The sequence below is a fragment of the Nymphalis io genome, chromosome 14, assembly GCF_905147045.1.
Source record: "Nymphalis io chromosome 14, ilAglIoxx1.1, whole genome shotgun sequence".
Lineage (NCBI taxonomy): Eukaryota > Metazoa > Arthropoda > Insecta > Lepidoptera > Nymphalidae > Nymphalis > Nymphalis io.
Window position 1 is genome coordinate 6,156,107 of NC_065901.1, and position 13,619 is coordinate 6,169,725.

Genomic DNA, 13,619 nt, shown 5'->3' on the forward strand with positions numbered 1-13,619 from the left:
CTAACCGAATGCGTGTTACAAAGAGCTTGATGACTGAGATTAACCATTAAAACGGGATAAGCTTTATAGGCTTTTCGCAGAATATCCAACAGTTGTACACCTTCAATGGCTCTTTAACAAAAAGTCAATAGCGGGCTTCATTATGCAAGAAATATGACCGGCATTTATGATATACTAAGAAATAATTTACTCATATAAATTATTATTTTAATTACGCTAACGGTTAAACTATAATAAAATGTTTAATACATAATGCAAACTATAAATAATGAACAATTTATAGCAAACGTTTTGAATTTCATTAAGATCACGAGAAGTGATATTTAAACTATTAATTGAGCGAATGATTAAAAAATAATAATGGCTAAGATCGATCGAACACTTCAGGCCAATTACGTAGTCAGTGTATTCATTACACCAGGCGTGGTGAGTAAAATGTGAAGGAGCGCCTAGTACTCGGGTGAGCGTGACATACGATCGGTTCCGCCTTATCGGACCATCAGTTCCCTGTACACCGCACGTGCCTTTGCATACGTAGATGGAACACCGTCGATAGTTGATATCAGAAAGTATATTGCTTTACGCACTACACAATATAGCTAAGAACTATTTTGAATATAATGCCGAACCAAAGATTTATATATCTAAGCGCAGATGATAAGTCATCTTAAGTCATCAGAGTTAATGTCATCTTATTTTTATTATTTAGATAGAATCTACTAAATAATAATTTCATTATTATCATTGTTATAAAGTATTCAATAAAAAATAAAATACACAATCATTAACATGTATTATAAAAGTATTAAGCTGCAAATATTAAATTAATATATAGTTTACAGGATCATAAAACAATAACAGCCTTTCATCCGCTAGTATCGAGAGCTATACATCATTTTAATCTCTTACAAATGTTTGCGTTTACAGCTAAAGTTATTTATTATCTTGATACCAATATTCGAGATACAATTCAGACACCGAGCCTATTCATTGTGCTATCCGGGCGATACTTTCTTCGTCTGAATTTTCATAAAATTGTCTTTGAATTAAAACCTGATGTTGCATACTATTGGAAACATAAATTCACTTATCTCCTCTCCAACGCATGCAACCTCTACGCCCATTGAAATGTTGCAATTGTTTTCAAAGGTAACTATTTTATGCATAGCTTTCGTTTAATAGTAAATCTCGATAAAAATTTAAATTATTATAAAAAAATTAACTAAATATACAACGCTTTTTGTTTTTTTCAAAGTCGTATAAGCACTGCCATCCGTACAGTCTTGTCTATAGCTATTTATTTTTAATACCTTATTGGTTGCTCGTTAAGGACGTTTTGAAGTAGCGCAACAAATCCCGGGCAGACAGTTACATGGCAAACCCGAGCCGCAGTAGATGCAAGTACGTACCAAGCCAATCTTTTCGTTTAGAATTACGTGATATAGCTATTGAGTTTCCAAATCACGATCCAGAAACAGCGCTCTATTAAATCCTTTTCCATTGACAGCGGTGATTATTTACTGCAAGATGTTTAATTAAAGATGAGGTAGCTTTTTTGCTTGCGTGGTTAAAATATCTCGATCAACAATACTCTAACGCAATAACTGCGAAAATAAAATGACCCTCAACAAGTACTCCATCAAACAGGCGCTCATAAACGTCAAGTGTATGCTTGCTTCGAGCAGTCGCTTCGAATGAGTGGGCACAGATAGCATCCCGTGAATGCGAAACGTCACGACTGTACAACATAACACGAACCACAATAGACGCGAAGTTTTGAATTTACCATGCTCCATCGAAGAAATTGGAATTTAATTTAATGGCCCTCCAACACAATAATGAGGCTTAACGCTAACATGCAATAACGAAAATATTATTGAAGTATACGAGAACTCAGCAAATAGTTAAGAGAACAGAAAAGTGGTTGTAAAAGTTTTAACAGAATAAAAATTACAACTAATAATACTGGCGTGTTGGTAATATCATATATTTAGTGTTGAGAATAGTAAACTTAGCTACTTATTAAATCAAACGACTTGTATATGACACAATAAGACAATTATAACAACACTTAGCTACTATTATAAGATTCTTTACTTCTACTGTTATGTATTTTTGTCGTTGAGAGAATTATAATAATTTTGTACCTCGCAATTCATAATGGCAGAGATTTAATTGAACGTAATAACGGGCTGGAATCGCATTGATGCAATTTACGCAATTCTTAATTAGCAATGAGATGAAATATCACGTTTGACTATATTGCATCATTCTGCATTAAAATGGGTTTGGATATTAATTAATAAGGAATAAAAATCGTTGACATTTTCGGCTGGCTCGAGAGGCAAATCAGTATTACTAATTTCGTGACGTAATTATACACTGGACCGCAAAGAAGAAGGGTCGGTTAGAAAATCGTCAATATCTTCAAAAGTACCTGACCCACCTTTATGAAATAAAGATTAAATTAAAGAATATTTGATACTTTGTGACATTTTGTAATTTCATAACCTCATCTGAAAGTAACTTCACATGCAAAACGATACAATTAAGGTTACCTTGCAAAGAATGCTTCAATTCGTGACCAGATAAGTGTCCGTTATATTAGCTTTTGATTTCTGCAACTTCTCATATTTAGAATTGAAAAGAAAACTCGAGTGTAATATGTCATTTGAATGCGCTACGAAAATTTTTATAAAAAAAATAAACATTATAATAATAAACGAAAACGTTTGTAAATAAAGTATAATTAATTAGATATTCGTATGATGAACGTAATCAAATGATGTAATCAAAGGACCATTGAAGCTAGTTTCAAACACTTCCGTGCAGTCAATTAATACCTAGATACTAACTAGTTCAAACACATTTCCATACAGAAAATTCGTTACTCTTTTTCTTTATTCACAATAGTTATTAAATTATATCTATTTTTTTTTAGAAATTATACTATATTTTAAATTAAAACCTCGGAACAAATGAAATACATATCTCGCAATTTATATAAATACAAACGCATTAATCTTCTTTGAGTATTTTCTATGAAACTTACATATAAGACTACGTTGTGCTTAAGACGTTTATAAAGAGGTTTAAAGTTGCTAAGAACCTGTTCTTTTAAGGCAACGAGTTTCTTGTGTAGGAGGTTGGAGTGCACTCATGAATAATAACAATGGCTTCCGGATTTGCAATATTTAATGTAATGCTTAATGTTATCCTTAACTTAAGTGACATTAAGTAAAGGAAGGCATTGAAGTAGAGATTTGATTCTGAAAATTTTGATACTTTTTCTTCATATTTTGTAAATGTAAGTATATCATTTACGACTCAGCAAACATTAAAGACACGTATGGTTTTGTAATATGCGTGATATTAGCATTTGAAGTAGGAAAGGCGAGTCTACTTCAAATGCTGTCAGATGGCCGATACGTCCTGAATTCACATAGTAACAGAATAAATTGGTAACTTATAACGAGAAAATTTCAATTTATATAAGTTTATCGAAGTGAAATTATAATCCACAAAAAATAGTTGGTTTATATGCTTCGTTAACATGGACATGGATTATTTCGGTTTTATATAACTGTTAGCGATAACAGTTATGTAAAACCGAAATAATTAAATCTGAGAGCCTTTTAATTGAATAAATTAAAGTCTTCTTAGATATCATCGACGAAGACTGATAAAAATAGCTTATTTCAAATCCTGTTCGTAGTCCGCGTATGTATATAGAGCATAAAATATTTACGTACTTGTAAGCAGTCCGGAACGGAAACTTGAAGTATTGAGTTACTGGACCGCTATACGGTGAAACCTGTTGGATCTATTTGCTAACTGTAAGCCTGATAGGGAAATATAAATAACTAATGCAAATATTCTCGGTCGTTGGTATGTAGTTAGTTTGATCAAATTATTACAATTGGTTTGCGTAACTGACCAATTCCGGATAAGAACCTACTGGTTTTCTTATACATCAAGTTTGTTCGTTTGCCACTGTCCTGGGATGAGCTCGTCTCTATTGCGTGAGAGTTAAAGCAAAATTTTACAACCATAAAGTACATAAGGCTATCCGGAAGATTAAAGTTGTTGCCTAATGTGATAATATGTATCCATGAACAAAATTATGTCTATGATAATTTTACAAAACTTTAAAATGATTCATAAAAAGATCTTATGTCAAAATACATTTAAGTCTTTTTACACGACACAATTATTCTCTGTTCTTACTGCATGTTTTTTGTTTTATTTTTTTCGGGTCATCATTAACGCTAACATACAATTTTAATTTAGATGAAAATTATAATTTTTTTGATTTTCATATTTATACATTAATATTGTTTGTTATTAAGGTTCCTAACTTGCCCGACGATCTTAGGCTAATTTGAATCGTTTATTTGCGCTTTACAGCGAGATCTCTAATGAACGTTCTTTTGGACGTAGCATCCCTAATTGCTGTCAGTTTGTAAAGTTACCTAAAGGTCGGACTGTCTATTCGCCTTTCAGTTAGGTGCTTGTTTGTAGAACATTTTAAATTGAACGGAAATATATATTCCTATTTGTTTATATATATAGCGTTGTAACCTTTTGCATCCACGAGCCCTGTATTATTCTACTTTTTTTTATAGTATAGGTAGGCGGACGAGCATTTGGGCCAACTGATGGTAAGTGGTCACCAATGCCCATAGACATTGGCATTGTATAAATGTTAACCATCGTTTACATCGCCAATGCACCACCAACCTTGGGAACTAAGCTCACTCAGCCTTCAAACCGGAACACAACAATACCAAGTACTGTTGTTTTGCGGTAGAATATCTGATGAGTGGGTGGTACCCACCCAAAAGAGCTTGCACAAAGCCAGCGGCTTAAACAGTCACATAGCGATTATATATTTCAAAAAGGTCAAATTATATGTAAAAGACAAATAGTAATATTTGACGTATTATATTGTTTAATTTAGAAGAAAACGAAATTCGAAATATTATACGATATTTATAATTATCTTTATAATAAAATCATCAAATATAATTTAAAAATATATAAAGAGATTGTAATATTTAATCATTTTAAGCGTTTTTCTAATGAAGATTTGTGTACAACATCGGTCATATGGAAAGCGTCAGTTAACTGAAACAATTTTCCAACAACAAATATCTATAGTACACGGTACAATTTACCGTAATTGCGTAATAAATAATCGTTTAATGCGTTATCGTATCGTGTATATGAATCATCACATCGGAAGTGATTACGCGGTTACGTCGGGACCCTGAACTTGCGTTGAGGTAGATCGCGGGCAACGAACGTTGCGTGAACTCGGCCAAGAGGCAATTGTTTGCAGTGAATAAAACTGAATTTAGGCGACAAAACAAAAAATTAATACATTTACTATACATATAATTCTTCTTTTTCCTTTCGATATAAATACTACATTAATATCATTTAATGACAAGTCATAACGTTTAGAGATCAATCATTATACTATACAAGATAACATAAAGAGGTTTATAATGAGCGTGTAGTTAGTATTCTTTGTTTTTCATGCAGAATATACAATTTAAATAAATATAGTTGTTTTATATAATTTTGCCGGTTCACGCTAGAACCAATGCCTTCAACAGTAAATTAAGATTGATATGAATACATTTTTTCTATAATTTATTCCATATTATAATACAAGCTTTTTTACTTGTAATTAAAAGTAAAACAATAAAGAGCGTTAAAGATGTGATTGTACAGTTACTACTTTTTACTAAAATAAGATCACGTATTAATAATATTAATGTGAGAGAATCGTATGCGTGCGCGCGTGTGTGCGTGTGTGTATGTGCACTTGTGTGGTTTTATTTGAATTAAACATTAGGGTTTTATATGATTTAGAATCAAATAAGTTTCTAAGATAATGACTTGACATTTTCATACGTCTACCTTAAAGTTGCCTGAAAGAGATCACGTACTAAGCGATTAGGCTATGTATTGTACATTTTTCATAATCTGTGTATAAGTCTCATTTGTATTATATTGCATAATAAAAGCCGAGATGGCCCTGTGGTAAGAACGCGTGAATCTTAACCGATGATCGTGGGTTCAAACCCGGGCAAGCACCACTGAATTTTCATGTGCTTAATTTGTGATTATAATTCATCTCGTGCTTTACGGTGAAGGAAAACATCGTGAGGAAACCTGCATGTGTCTAATTTCACTGAAGTTCTGCCACATGTGAATTTTACCAACCCGCATTGGAGCAGCATGGTGGAATAAGCTCCAAACCTTCTCCTCAAAAAAGAGGAGAGGAGGCCTTTAGCCCAGCAGTGGGACATTCACAGGCTGTTACGGTACGGTTACGGCATAATAAATGTATGCGTGACCATAATAATTAACAACATTGATATAGCATCATATATTAAGTTAACATAAATAAATATAGGACTTAAAAAGGAATGCTCTCGCAGCTTAGTCATACCATTGCTTGCGATTTACAACGCGTCGTTACATTCAGGTATCTTTCCTGAACAATGGAAAGTGGCTAAGGTAATTCCAATTTTCAAAGATGAAGACAACACTTTTGTAAACAACTATCGATCCATTTCTATTTTGAATTGTTTTGGAAAAATATTTGAATAATTCGTGTGTCCCTCTATTCAAAATTACTTTAAACAGTACTTAACTCAGTATCAACACGGGTTTGTAAAGTGTAGGTCAACTACTACAAATTTGACGACATTTACAGAGCAGGTGGGAGAAGCTTTAGATTACGGTAAGCAGGCACATGTTATTTACACTGACTTTAGCAAAGCTTTTGACCAGAGTCCCACATAACTTGTTAATTCCAAAGGTGGCTGCTTACGGCATGTCTGGACCTCTTTTAAACTGGATTAAATCTTATCTTTATAATAGAACGTTTTTCGTAGTTATTAATGGATTTGTATCTTCAAATTACACCATTGCATCTGGTGTTCCTCAGGGATCCCATCTTGGCCCGATTATTTTTAATATTTTCATTAACGATATTGTAGATTTCATTAAACATTCATCGCCATACTTATATGCAGACGATCTGAAGATTCTTAAAATTATTGAAACAAGAGCAGATATGGACAAGCTTCAAGAAGACCTAAATAACATAATAAAATGGTGCCAAATAAACGGAATGAATCTTAATGCTAAAAAATGTTTTCACGTGAATTTCACTCGCAAGACTAAAAAGAACTTATCACATTCCTACTATATTAACAACTTTCCTTTAATGAATGTTGAAACCGTACGTGATCTTGGAGTCCTATTTGACAATAAACTAACCTTTCTACCACATATAGATAATACTGTAGCAAAGGCATCGAGAATGGTAGGATTTGTGCTGCGTAACACGAAAGAGTTCCGAAAGGCCCGTACTAAAATTACTCTATACAATAGTTTAGTTCGGAGTATCTTAGAATATTGTTCCATCATCTGGCGACCTCACTATGCATGTCATATCTTACGGTTAGAACGAATACAGAAAAGATTCTTGTGGCATCTCGTTTTTGCTCTAAGAGATAGTAGCAGGAATTTAAGTTACGAAGACAAATTGCGTAGATTTAACATGATGGATTTGGACAAACGCAGAGATTTCTTGGATCTGACTTTTTTCTATAAAATTCTCCGAGACAAGACAGACTGTCCACAGCTTTTGAGCGAATTTAAGTTAAGAGTACCGTACAGATATCCACGTAAGAGAATAGAGAACGTTTTTTCTGTTCCAAGGCGTCGTATGGTTTTAGCCCGATATTTGCCGGTTCCACGTTTGTCCGGCCTGTATAATAAATTCAGTAATGCACTTGATGTATACAATGACTCATTAATTCAATTACGCAAAAAAATTAAAAAGATACTTAAACTATCCTAAGCAAATATTAATAGTAGTTCAGTTTTCTGTATCGTGTAGTTTTTTCGTTTGTATGGTATATGTAGTTTTTTCGTTTTTTTTTTAATTAAGTAAGGTCTCCGTTATTTAAGGTGATTGTTCTTTTTCCCTATATTTTTTTCTCTTTATTGTTTTTAATTATATTTAAATTTTACATAGTCTAACTGATTTTAAGTATTTTAAGCACATAGTCTATAAGTTTTTAAATAAGCATGCAGTGTTTATCTATAATTAGTTGTACAATTGCGTTTGATATTTTGTTTATTTTAATTGTATCTATAATAAGTTTTATATTGTAACAACTGTTGATAAACCTAAATAAAAAAAATAAAAAAAGGATTGGAAAGTGATACTTATCATTCATTATTGAATAAAGAGCAATATTATAGAATATTGATGGTACCGGTATTATTATATCGAAAAAGGTTTTAAGATTTAGTGGACCAATGTACGTAATATAGACGAATAATAGGGATGTAATATGGACATAGAATCCACGACTGCGAGTTGCTGGTGGAAGGAATTGATTGAGTTCTTCCAGGGTCTATGTCTATGAGCGAAGATCCACGTATCATCAGATGGCTTGATTGCTCGTCTACCTTCCTACAATATATAAATAAATGCTTTAAAAGGTTCAAACATATTCCCAACTAAACAAAACCCAACTCTTTATAACAATACTATGAAACAATTAACAAATTGAACAATTGATATTTTTTTCAATGAACAGATCAATGACCTTTATTATCGAGATCATTTATTGCAGGTTACACGAAGTTCAGATCACGTCAAGATCGCAAACTGATGATTAACTTTTTAGGTAAACATATCTGTTGATCTGGCTGCATACCGATATTGACCTTGCTTTACGTAACGGGTCTTAGACGGTTAAATCGTTTAACGATTCTTAAAGCAAAAACAAAAACATGTAATTGAAAACGCGATGCGTTACGATACGGATTAATAAAATCGAATAAAAGGTGCTACCACTAAATTGTTCTATCGAAAATATTGAGTAGTCGATCATTCAACTCGAACGTGACGTCCGGCGATTTAAATCAGAAAAAATCGAGTGTATATCCTTCCAATTCCTGATCTATTTTATTTTATCAAAGGCGGTATCGGTGCGGTTAAAGATGTCAGTAGTTTTTTTATTAAACAACCGGCACTGAACTAACCCAAACAACGCTCCGTTTGTTAAACTTGTTCAGAAAAATCATTGAACGAATTGATTAAAATTAATTTAATAAACATTTCAAAAAGTTCAGATCAATTATAAAGTGAAAGTCGAAGAATATCTTAATAAAAAAGTCAATTAATTGGTCAGTAAGAACTGAGCTTAAAAGCAAGAGTTAATGAGAGCAACTGGTTAATGAGAGCAACTGATTTTGTTAAAAAAAGAAAGAATTGAACGAGGCCATTTTAAGTAAAAAATTAAACGGTCAACGCTTTTGTCATTGAAAACACGGTATAATTCTATTAACGGTTCCAATATTTTGTAAAGTAAATAAACTTCGAGTTATAAATATTGTGTAGGGAAATACTTTAAGTACTCCATATCATTGCATATTATAAAACAAAGATGATATCCCCTTGATCGATTGAAGACACGGCGGACAAGGAAAGAAAGTCTCAGTTGCAAGACACATTATAGTTCACAAGTGTGTGCGTTGACTGCCTCGTTGGTCTAGGAGCTAGATGTAAGGCCGCAGACCCGGAGATCTTGGGTTCATATCCCAGGTCGGGCCTGAAAAGTTATTTGGTTTTTCTATCGAAAATTCTGAATAGCAGCCCAGAGTCTATACCACGATTATAAGAGTTAGAGAATAGAGAGTGCACCTGTGTCTGCGCACACACTTGTGCACTATAATATTTCCTACGCAGTTGGCTAATCCCTCGTGAAATTGGCCGCCGTGGTCGAAATCGGTCTGGAGGATATAATTATTATTATTGTGCGTAAAAGCAGTTGCACTCACTATTCCCTCAACCCCTATTACTTTTTATACAGGCCCAGCCTGGGATTTGAACCCTTATATCTGGCCACTAGACAAACGAGGTAATCAGTGTCTTACTAAAAATCTACTAAATGTAAATCGAAGCGAACGTACGTCAGTAAAAGTAAATATGTAAATGTTGTTAAACGCGCTTGTCATCTAGAGAACGACCAATCTGGCTTGTAACATATTTTTGCTTTAGATACACCGTTTATTATGGAAGGTAATATACGTTATATAACGTCGCGCTATGACCCTTAGGAGCGGAGCAATAACCATAAACCTTAACCAATCTGAGACACTATACTGGTATATAGTTCATGGGATGCACATTGCTATGAGCTCATCATGTGTATGTAGAAATAGGTATGTTTAACCAAAATTGAACGTGGGTGAAACCGTAAGACACAGGATTTTATTAAGTAATTTGTATGTGATTTTGAGGCGGCTAATTTTAGGTACTCCGATTTAATGTTTTTTTTTAAATAGCACGTTTTTTAAGGAATGCAAAGTTAAGTTTAAAGTATATGTATAGCCTATTCCAATCACAAGAGGAATAAACCCAAACCAACAACTATGACACCGATAGCAATTGACGCGATATCATTGGTCGACATCTTGAATAATCTATGACATTAACTTTGGATCCGGGAAAAATGGCGTTTCCAATGTCCGCGAAGTTGTAATCGGAACTTTGAAAGTTAAATTAATGTGGTTATAACTAATTAAGTGGAAAATAAAACATAACATAGTTTTATAAACGTGCGATAAAAACGTAAGCCTCTATGGTCTCTATATGTTTATTATTATTATATATAATGTTATTTATATATTGTTGTATTATTTTGAGGATTTAAAATAGAATGTATGCAGATCTGCCAGGAAAATAGTCATAAAACCGAATTGGCCAACCCCGACTCCATCTAGTCTTGTTTGCCTTACCCCTAGAGAGTTTTTGTAAAGCCGTGGGCGCGGAGGAAGGGGAACCCCTATCTGTAACAAAGCACATGCTTCAACGCGAGCTGATGCATGTGCTTTTAGCGATAAATGTTGTAATTATGAGGTTAGGCTTATGATAATTATTTTTTAATTTTGGGAGTGGTGTCGGGAAGTAGGGGACTAACCCGCCTTTCCTCTCCACCCCTCCTCTTCCTAACAAAGGATTCAATTTTTACCATTTGTTTTTATAATTCACCTATTTCATCAGTGAACGAACCTACAACGCGGCTGAAACCGCGAGGCACCGCTTGTTAGAAACAAATATATATATATTCGCAGAATTACAATACAATATTCATGTATTGCTATTGAATAGCGACGTAACAATGAAATACATTGTAAGCAATCTGATGTCAATTTACGGGTCAGCAGAGCGATACTTATATTGTTTGAGATCGATACTTATCGAATAAAATCGCGCAGCAGGTGAGCGCGGTTATTGTAATAGTACTACTCGGGTATAATTTTCAAGCGTAACGGTTATCAGAACGCGTGTTTCTATATGAACAGATGAGAACCACTCATTTGTTATTTATGAAATAATAAGAGATAATTGTATGAGTGGGTAAGTTATGCGGCTTGATGAAAAAAAATGCTAGTGACTAGTACAAATAAGTATTTATATTTCCACGTAAAGTAATTTTGTCGAAGAAAAAGCATTTGTTTCGTAAAGTTACCATGTATTTATTTGTATCCAATTTTGAACGTATATAATATTATTCACGCAAAGATGCCGCGGGCGTTCGCTATTGTATATGTTAAACACGGGTGGAACATTTAACAAAGATAATATAAATTCTGTAAAGACGACAACTTCGCACCGATTCTCATCATTGTATTTATAATTAATGACTAGACATGAATTAGTTCTGAGGAATCCATCCGTTTTTACAAGAAAAGAAATAATGCCGACAAACGTAATAGTTCCATTTCTTAGATATTAATTTGCGAAGTATATTAATCATATGTAATACGATTTTCAGACGGTCCCTTTGCCGGCGGGATCTACTTCTGTGCTAGCGAAGCCGACAAAGTACCACTACTACCCCCACAATCAACACATCTATTTACTACCGGAATGCGCTATTCAACAGGTAATGAAATTTCTCCATTGTATGTCAAGTAATAGCATTTATTATTCAAAGCAAATTGCATTTGAATAGACGTAAATATTTGCAATGCCCTTATAAGTTGACTTTGTAGCCTTTCTGTGTTACAAAGTTATGGCCTTTATTATGAATAAAGAGGCCGAAGACTTTTTTTTTCTATATTTCATGTTTGTTTTTGCTAGAATTTCCGTGCAAATTTTAATCAAACACTTTACGATAATAGTTTACGCGTTCAATCAATAAACTCAATAAACTTTGCCTTTAAATTGAAGACTTGATGATTTGTCATTCGGAAAAAACAAAACTATTAATTATTGTATAATTGTATGATACCATTCAATTTTCAGGTGTGCAACGCAGTTTACGTGCGTTTGAACTACACCCAGCCACTTTGCGCTTGTCCCGCCAGGTACAGGGACCCGTGCTCAGCGAGTTTGAACGCAGACGACCTGCATACCACGCGGCTAACTACAGATTCCAAAAAGAAGGTGAGACACCACAGGACATTAGACTTAACGGCGTAACATTCATTGACTTAAAAGGAATAATATTGTAGGTTAACTGTTACGATCTTTATTGAGACACTAACGGTTACTTCGAGCGTATAAATTATTTATCAAGCCTTAATAAGCTACTGATTTACACTTTATTAGTTAAACTAATAAATTAATTCACGTTACTGACATCCTTCGTTTCAAATATATTTTATTAAATTAAATTTTAAAAAAGCAAGTTTTAAATTGAGAATATTTTTTTGTTCTTCAGTACGCAAAAAAAGCAGTCACTTTAGTGAAGACTTGTGAAGCTGTGTCAGAGATGCGGGAATGCCGCGCTCCGAGAGATTGGTCCCTTTTGGCACTACAGAACATCCGGACTGGCAAATCACACTATCTGGTGATTTGTCGTTGTCCCGAAACTCATGTACTTGGTAAGTAATATTACATAATTATAAATATAATTTAATTATGACAGTAAATTTACATTATAAGAAATCTATGGGCATCGTTGAAAGTTATTCATATTTGCTCCTTTGCGCGTCTCTTTTTCCTATTATCAATAATAAAAAAGTAAATACATGCTTGATGTCCTAAACAGATACAAAATTGTAAAGTTTACAGCAGTTACCAGTTACAAATTTGAACCGTGAAGGTTTTAACGATATATATATATATATATATATATATATATATATATATATATATATATATATATATATATATATATACTCATTTATCTTATGTGTCTTGACGTTACACTGTGGAAGGTATATTTTTTTATTCTTGGAAGTATAAAATAATGTTTTATCACATAGAAGGGCCGATGTCTCACGACCAGCCGACGTATGCGTCTGTACCAGGAATAAGAGTTTATGGTATGATGTGCGTCCGCCAAACGTCTTATCACGGTGAGTCACTTCACTATCTACTCTCTAGAAACGTCCATATCGCCTGCATTAATACACTGCATAATATAAATTATTTAGCGCTGATTTATACGGGTATTAACGCAAATTTTGATATATTACAAGTGTCTTGTGTTGAACTATAAGGCCAACTAATAGCACGCTATTAATGTTGCTATGTTGTTGCTTTATTTTAAATATATATAGTTAAG

The 13,619-nt window shown here is 33.4% G+C and overlaps 2 protein-coding genes across 3 annotated transcripts in view; one reads left to right on the top strand and one right to left on the bottom strand.

Annotated features, from left to right (window-relative positions):
• The window catches only part of LOC126773330 (elongation factor-like GTPase 1), a 106,550-nt gene that overhangs the window by 85,100 nt on the left and 7,831 nt on the right, over window positions 1–13,619 (bottom strand). The gene's annotated exons all lie outside the window — the stretch shown is intronic.
• The window catches only part of LOC126773361 (mucin-3A), a 55,240-nt gene that overhangs the window by 40,749 nt on the left and 872 nt on the right, over window positions 1–13,619 (top strand). The window contains exons 2-5 of the mRNA XM_050494273.1: window positions 11,880–11,990; window positions 12,353–12,493; window positions 12,771–12,933; window positions 13,318–13,410. Coding sequence (XP_050350230.1) covers window positions 11,880–11,990; window positions 12,353–12,493; window positions 12,771–12,933; window positions 13,318–13,410 — 508 coding nt within the window. The remainder of the gene's footprint in view (window positions 1–11,879; window positions 11,991–12,352; window positions 12,494–12,770; window positions 12,934–13,317; window positions 13,411–13,619) is intronic.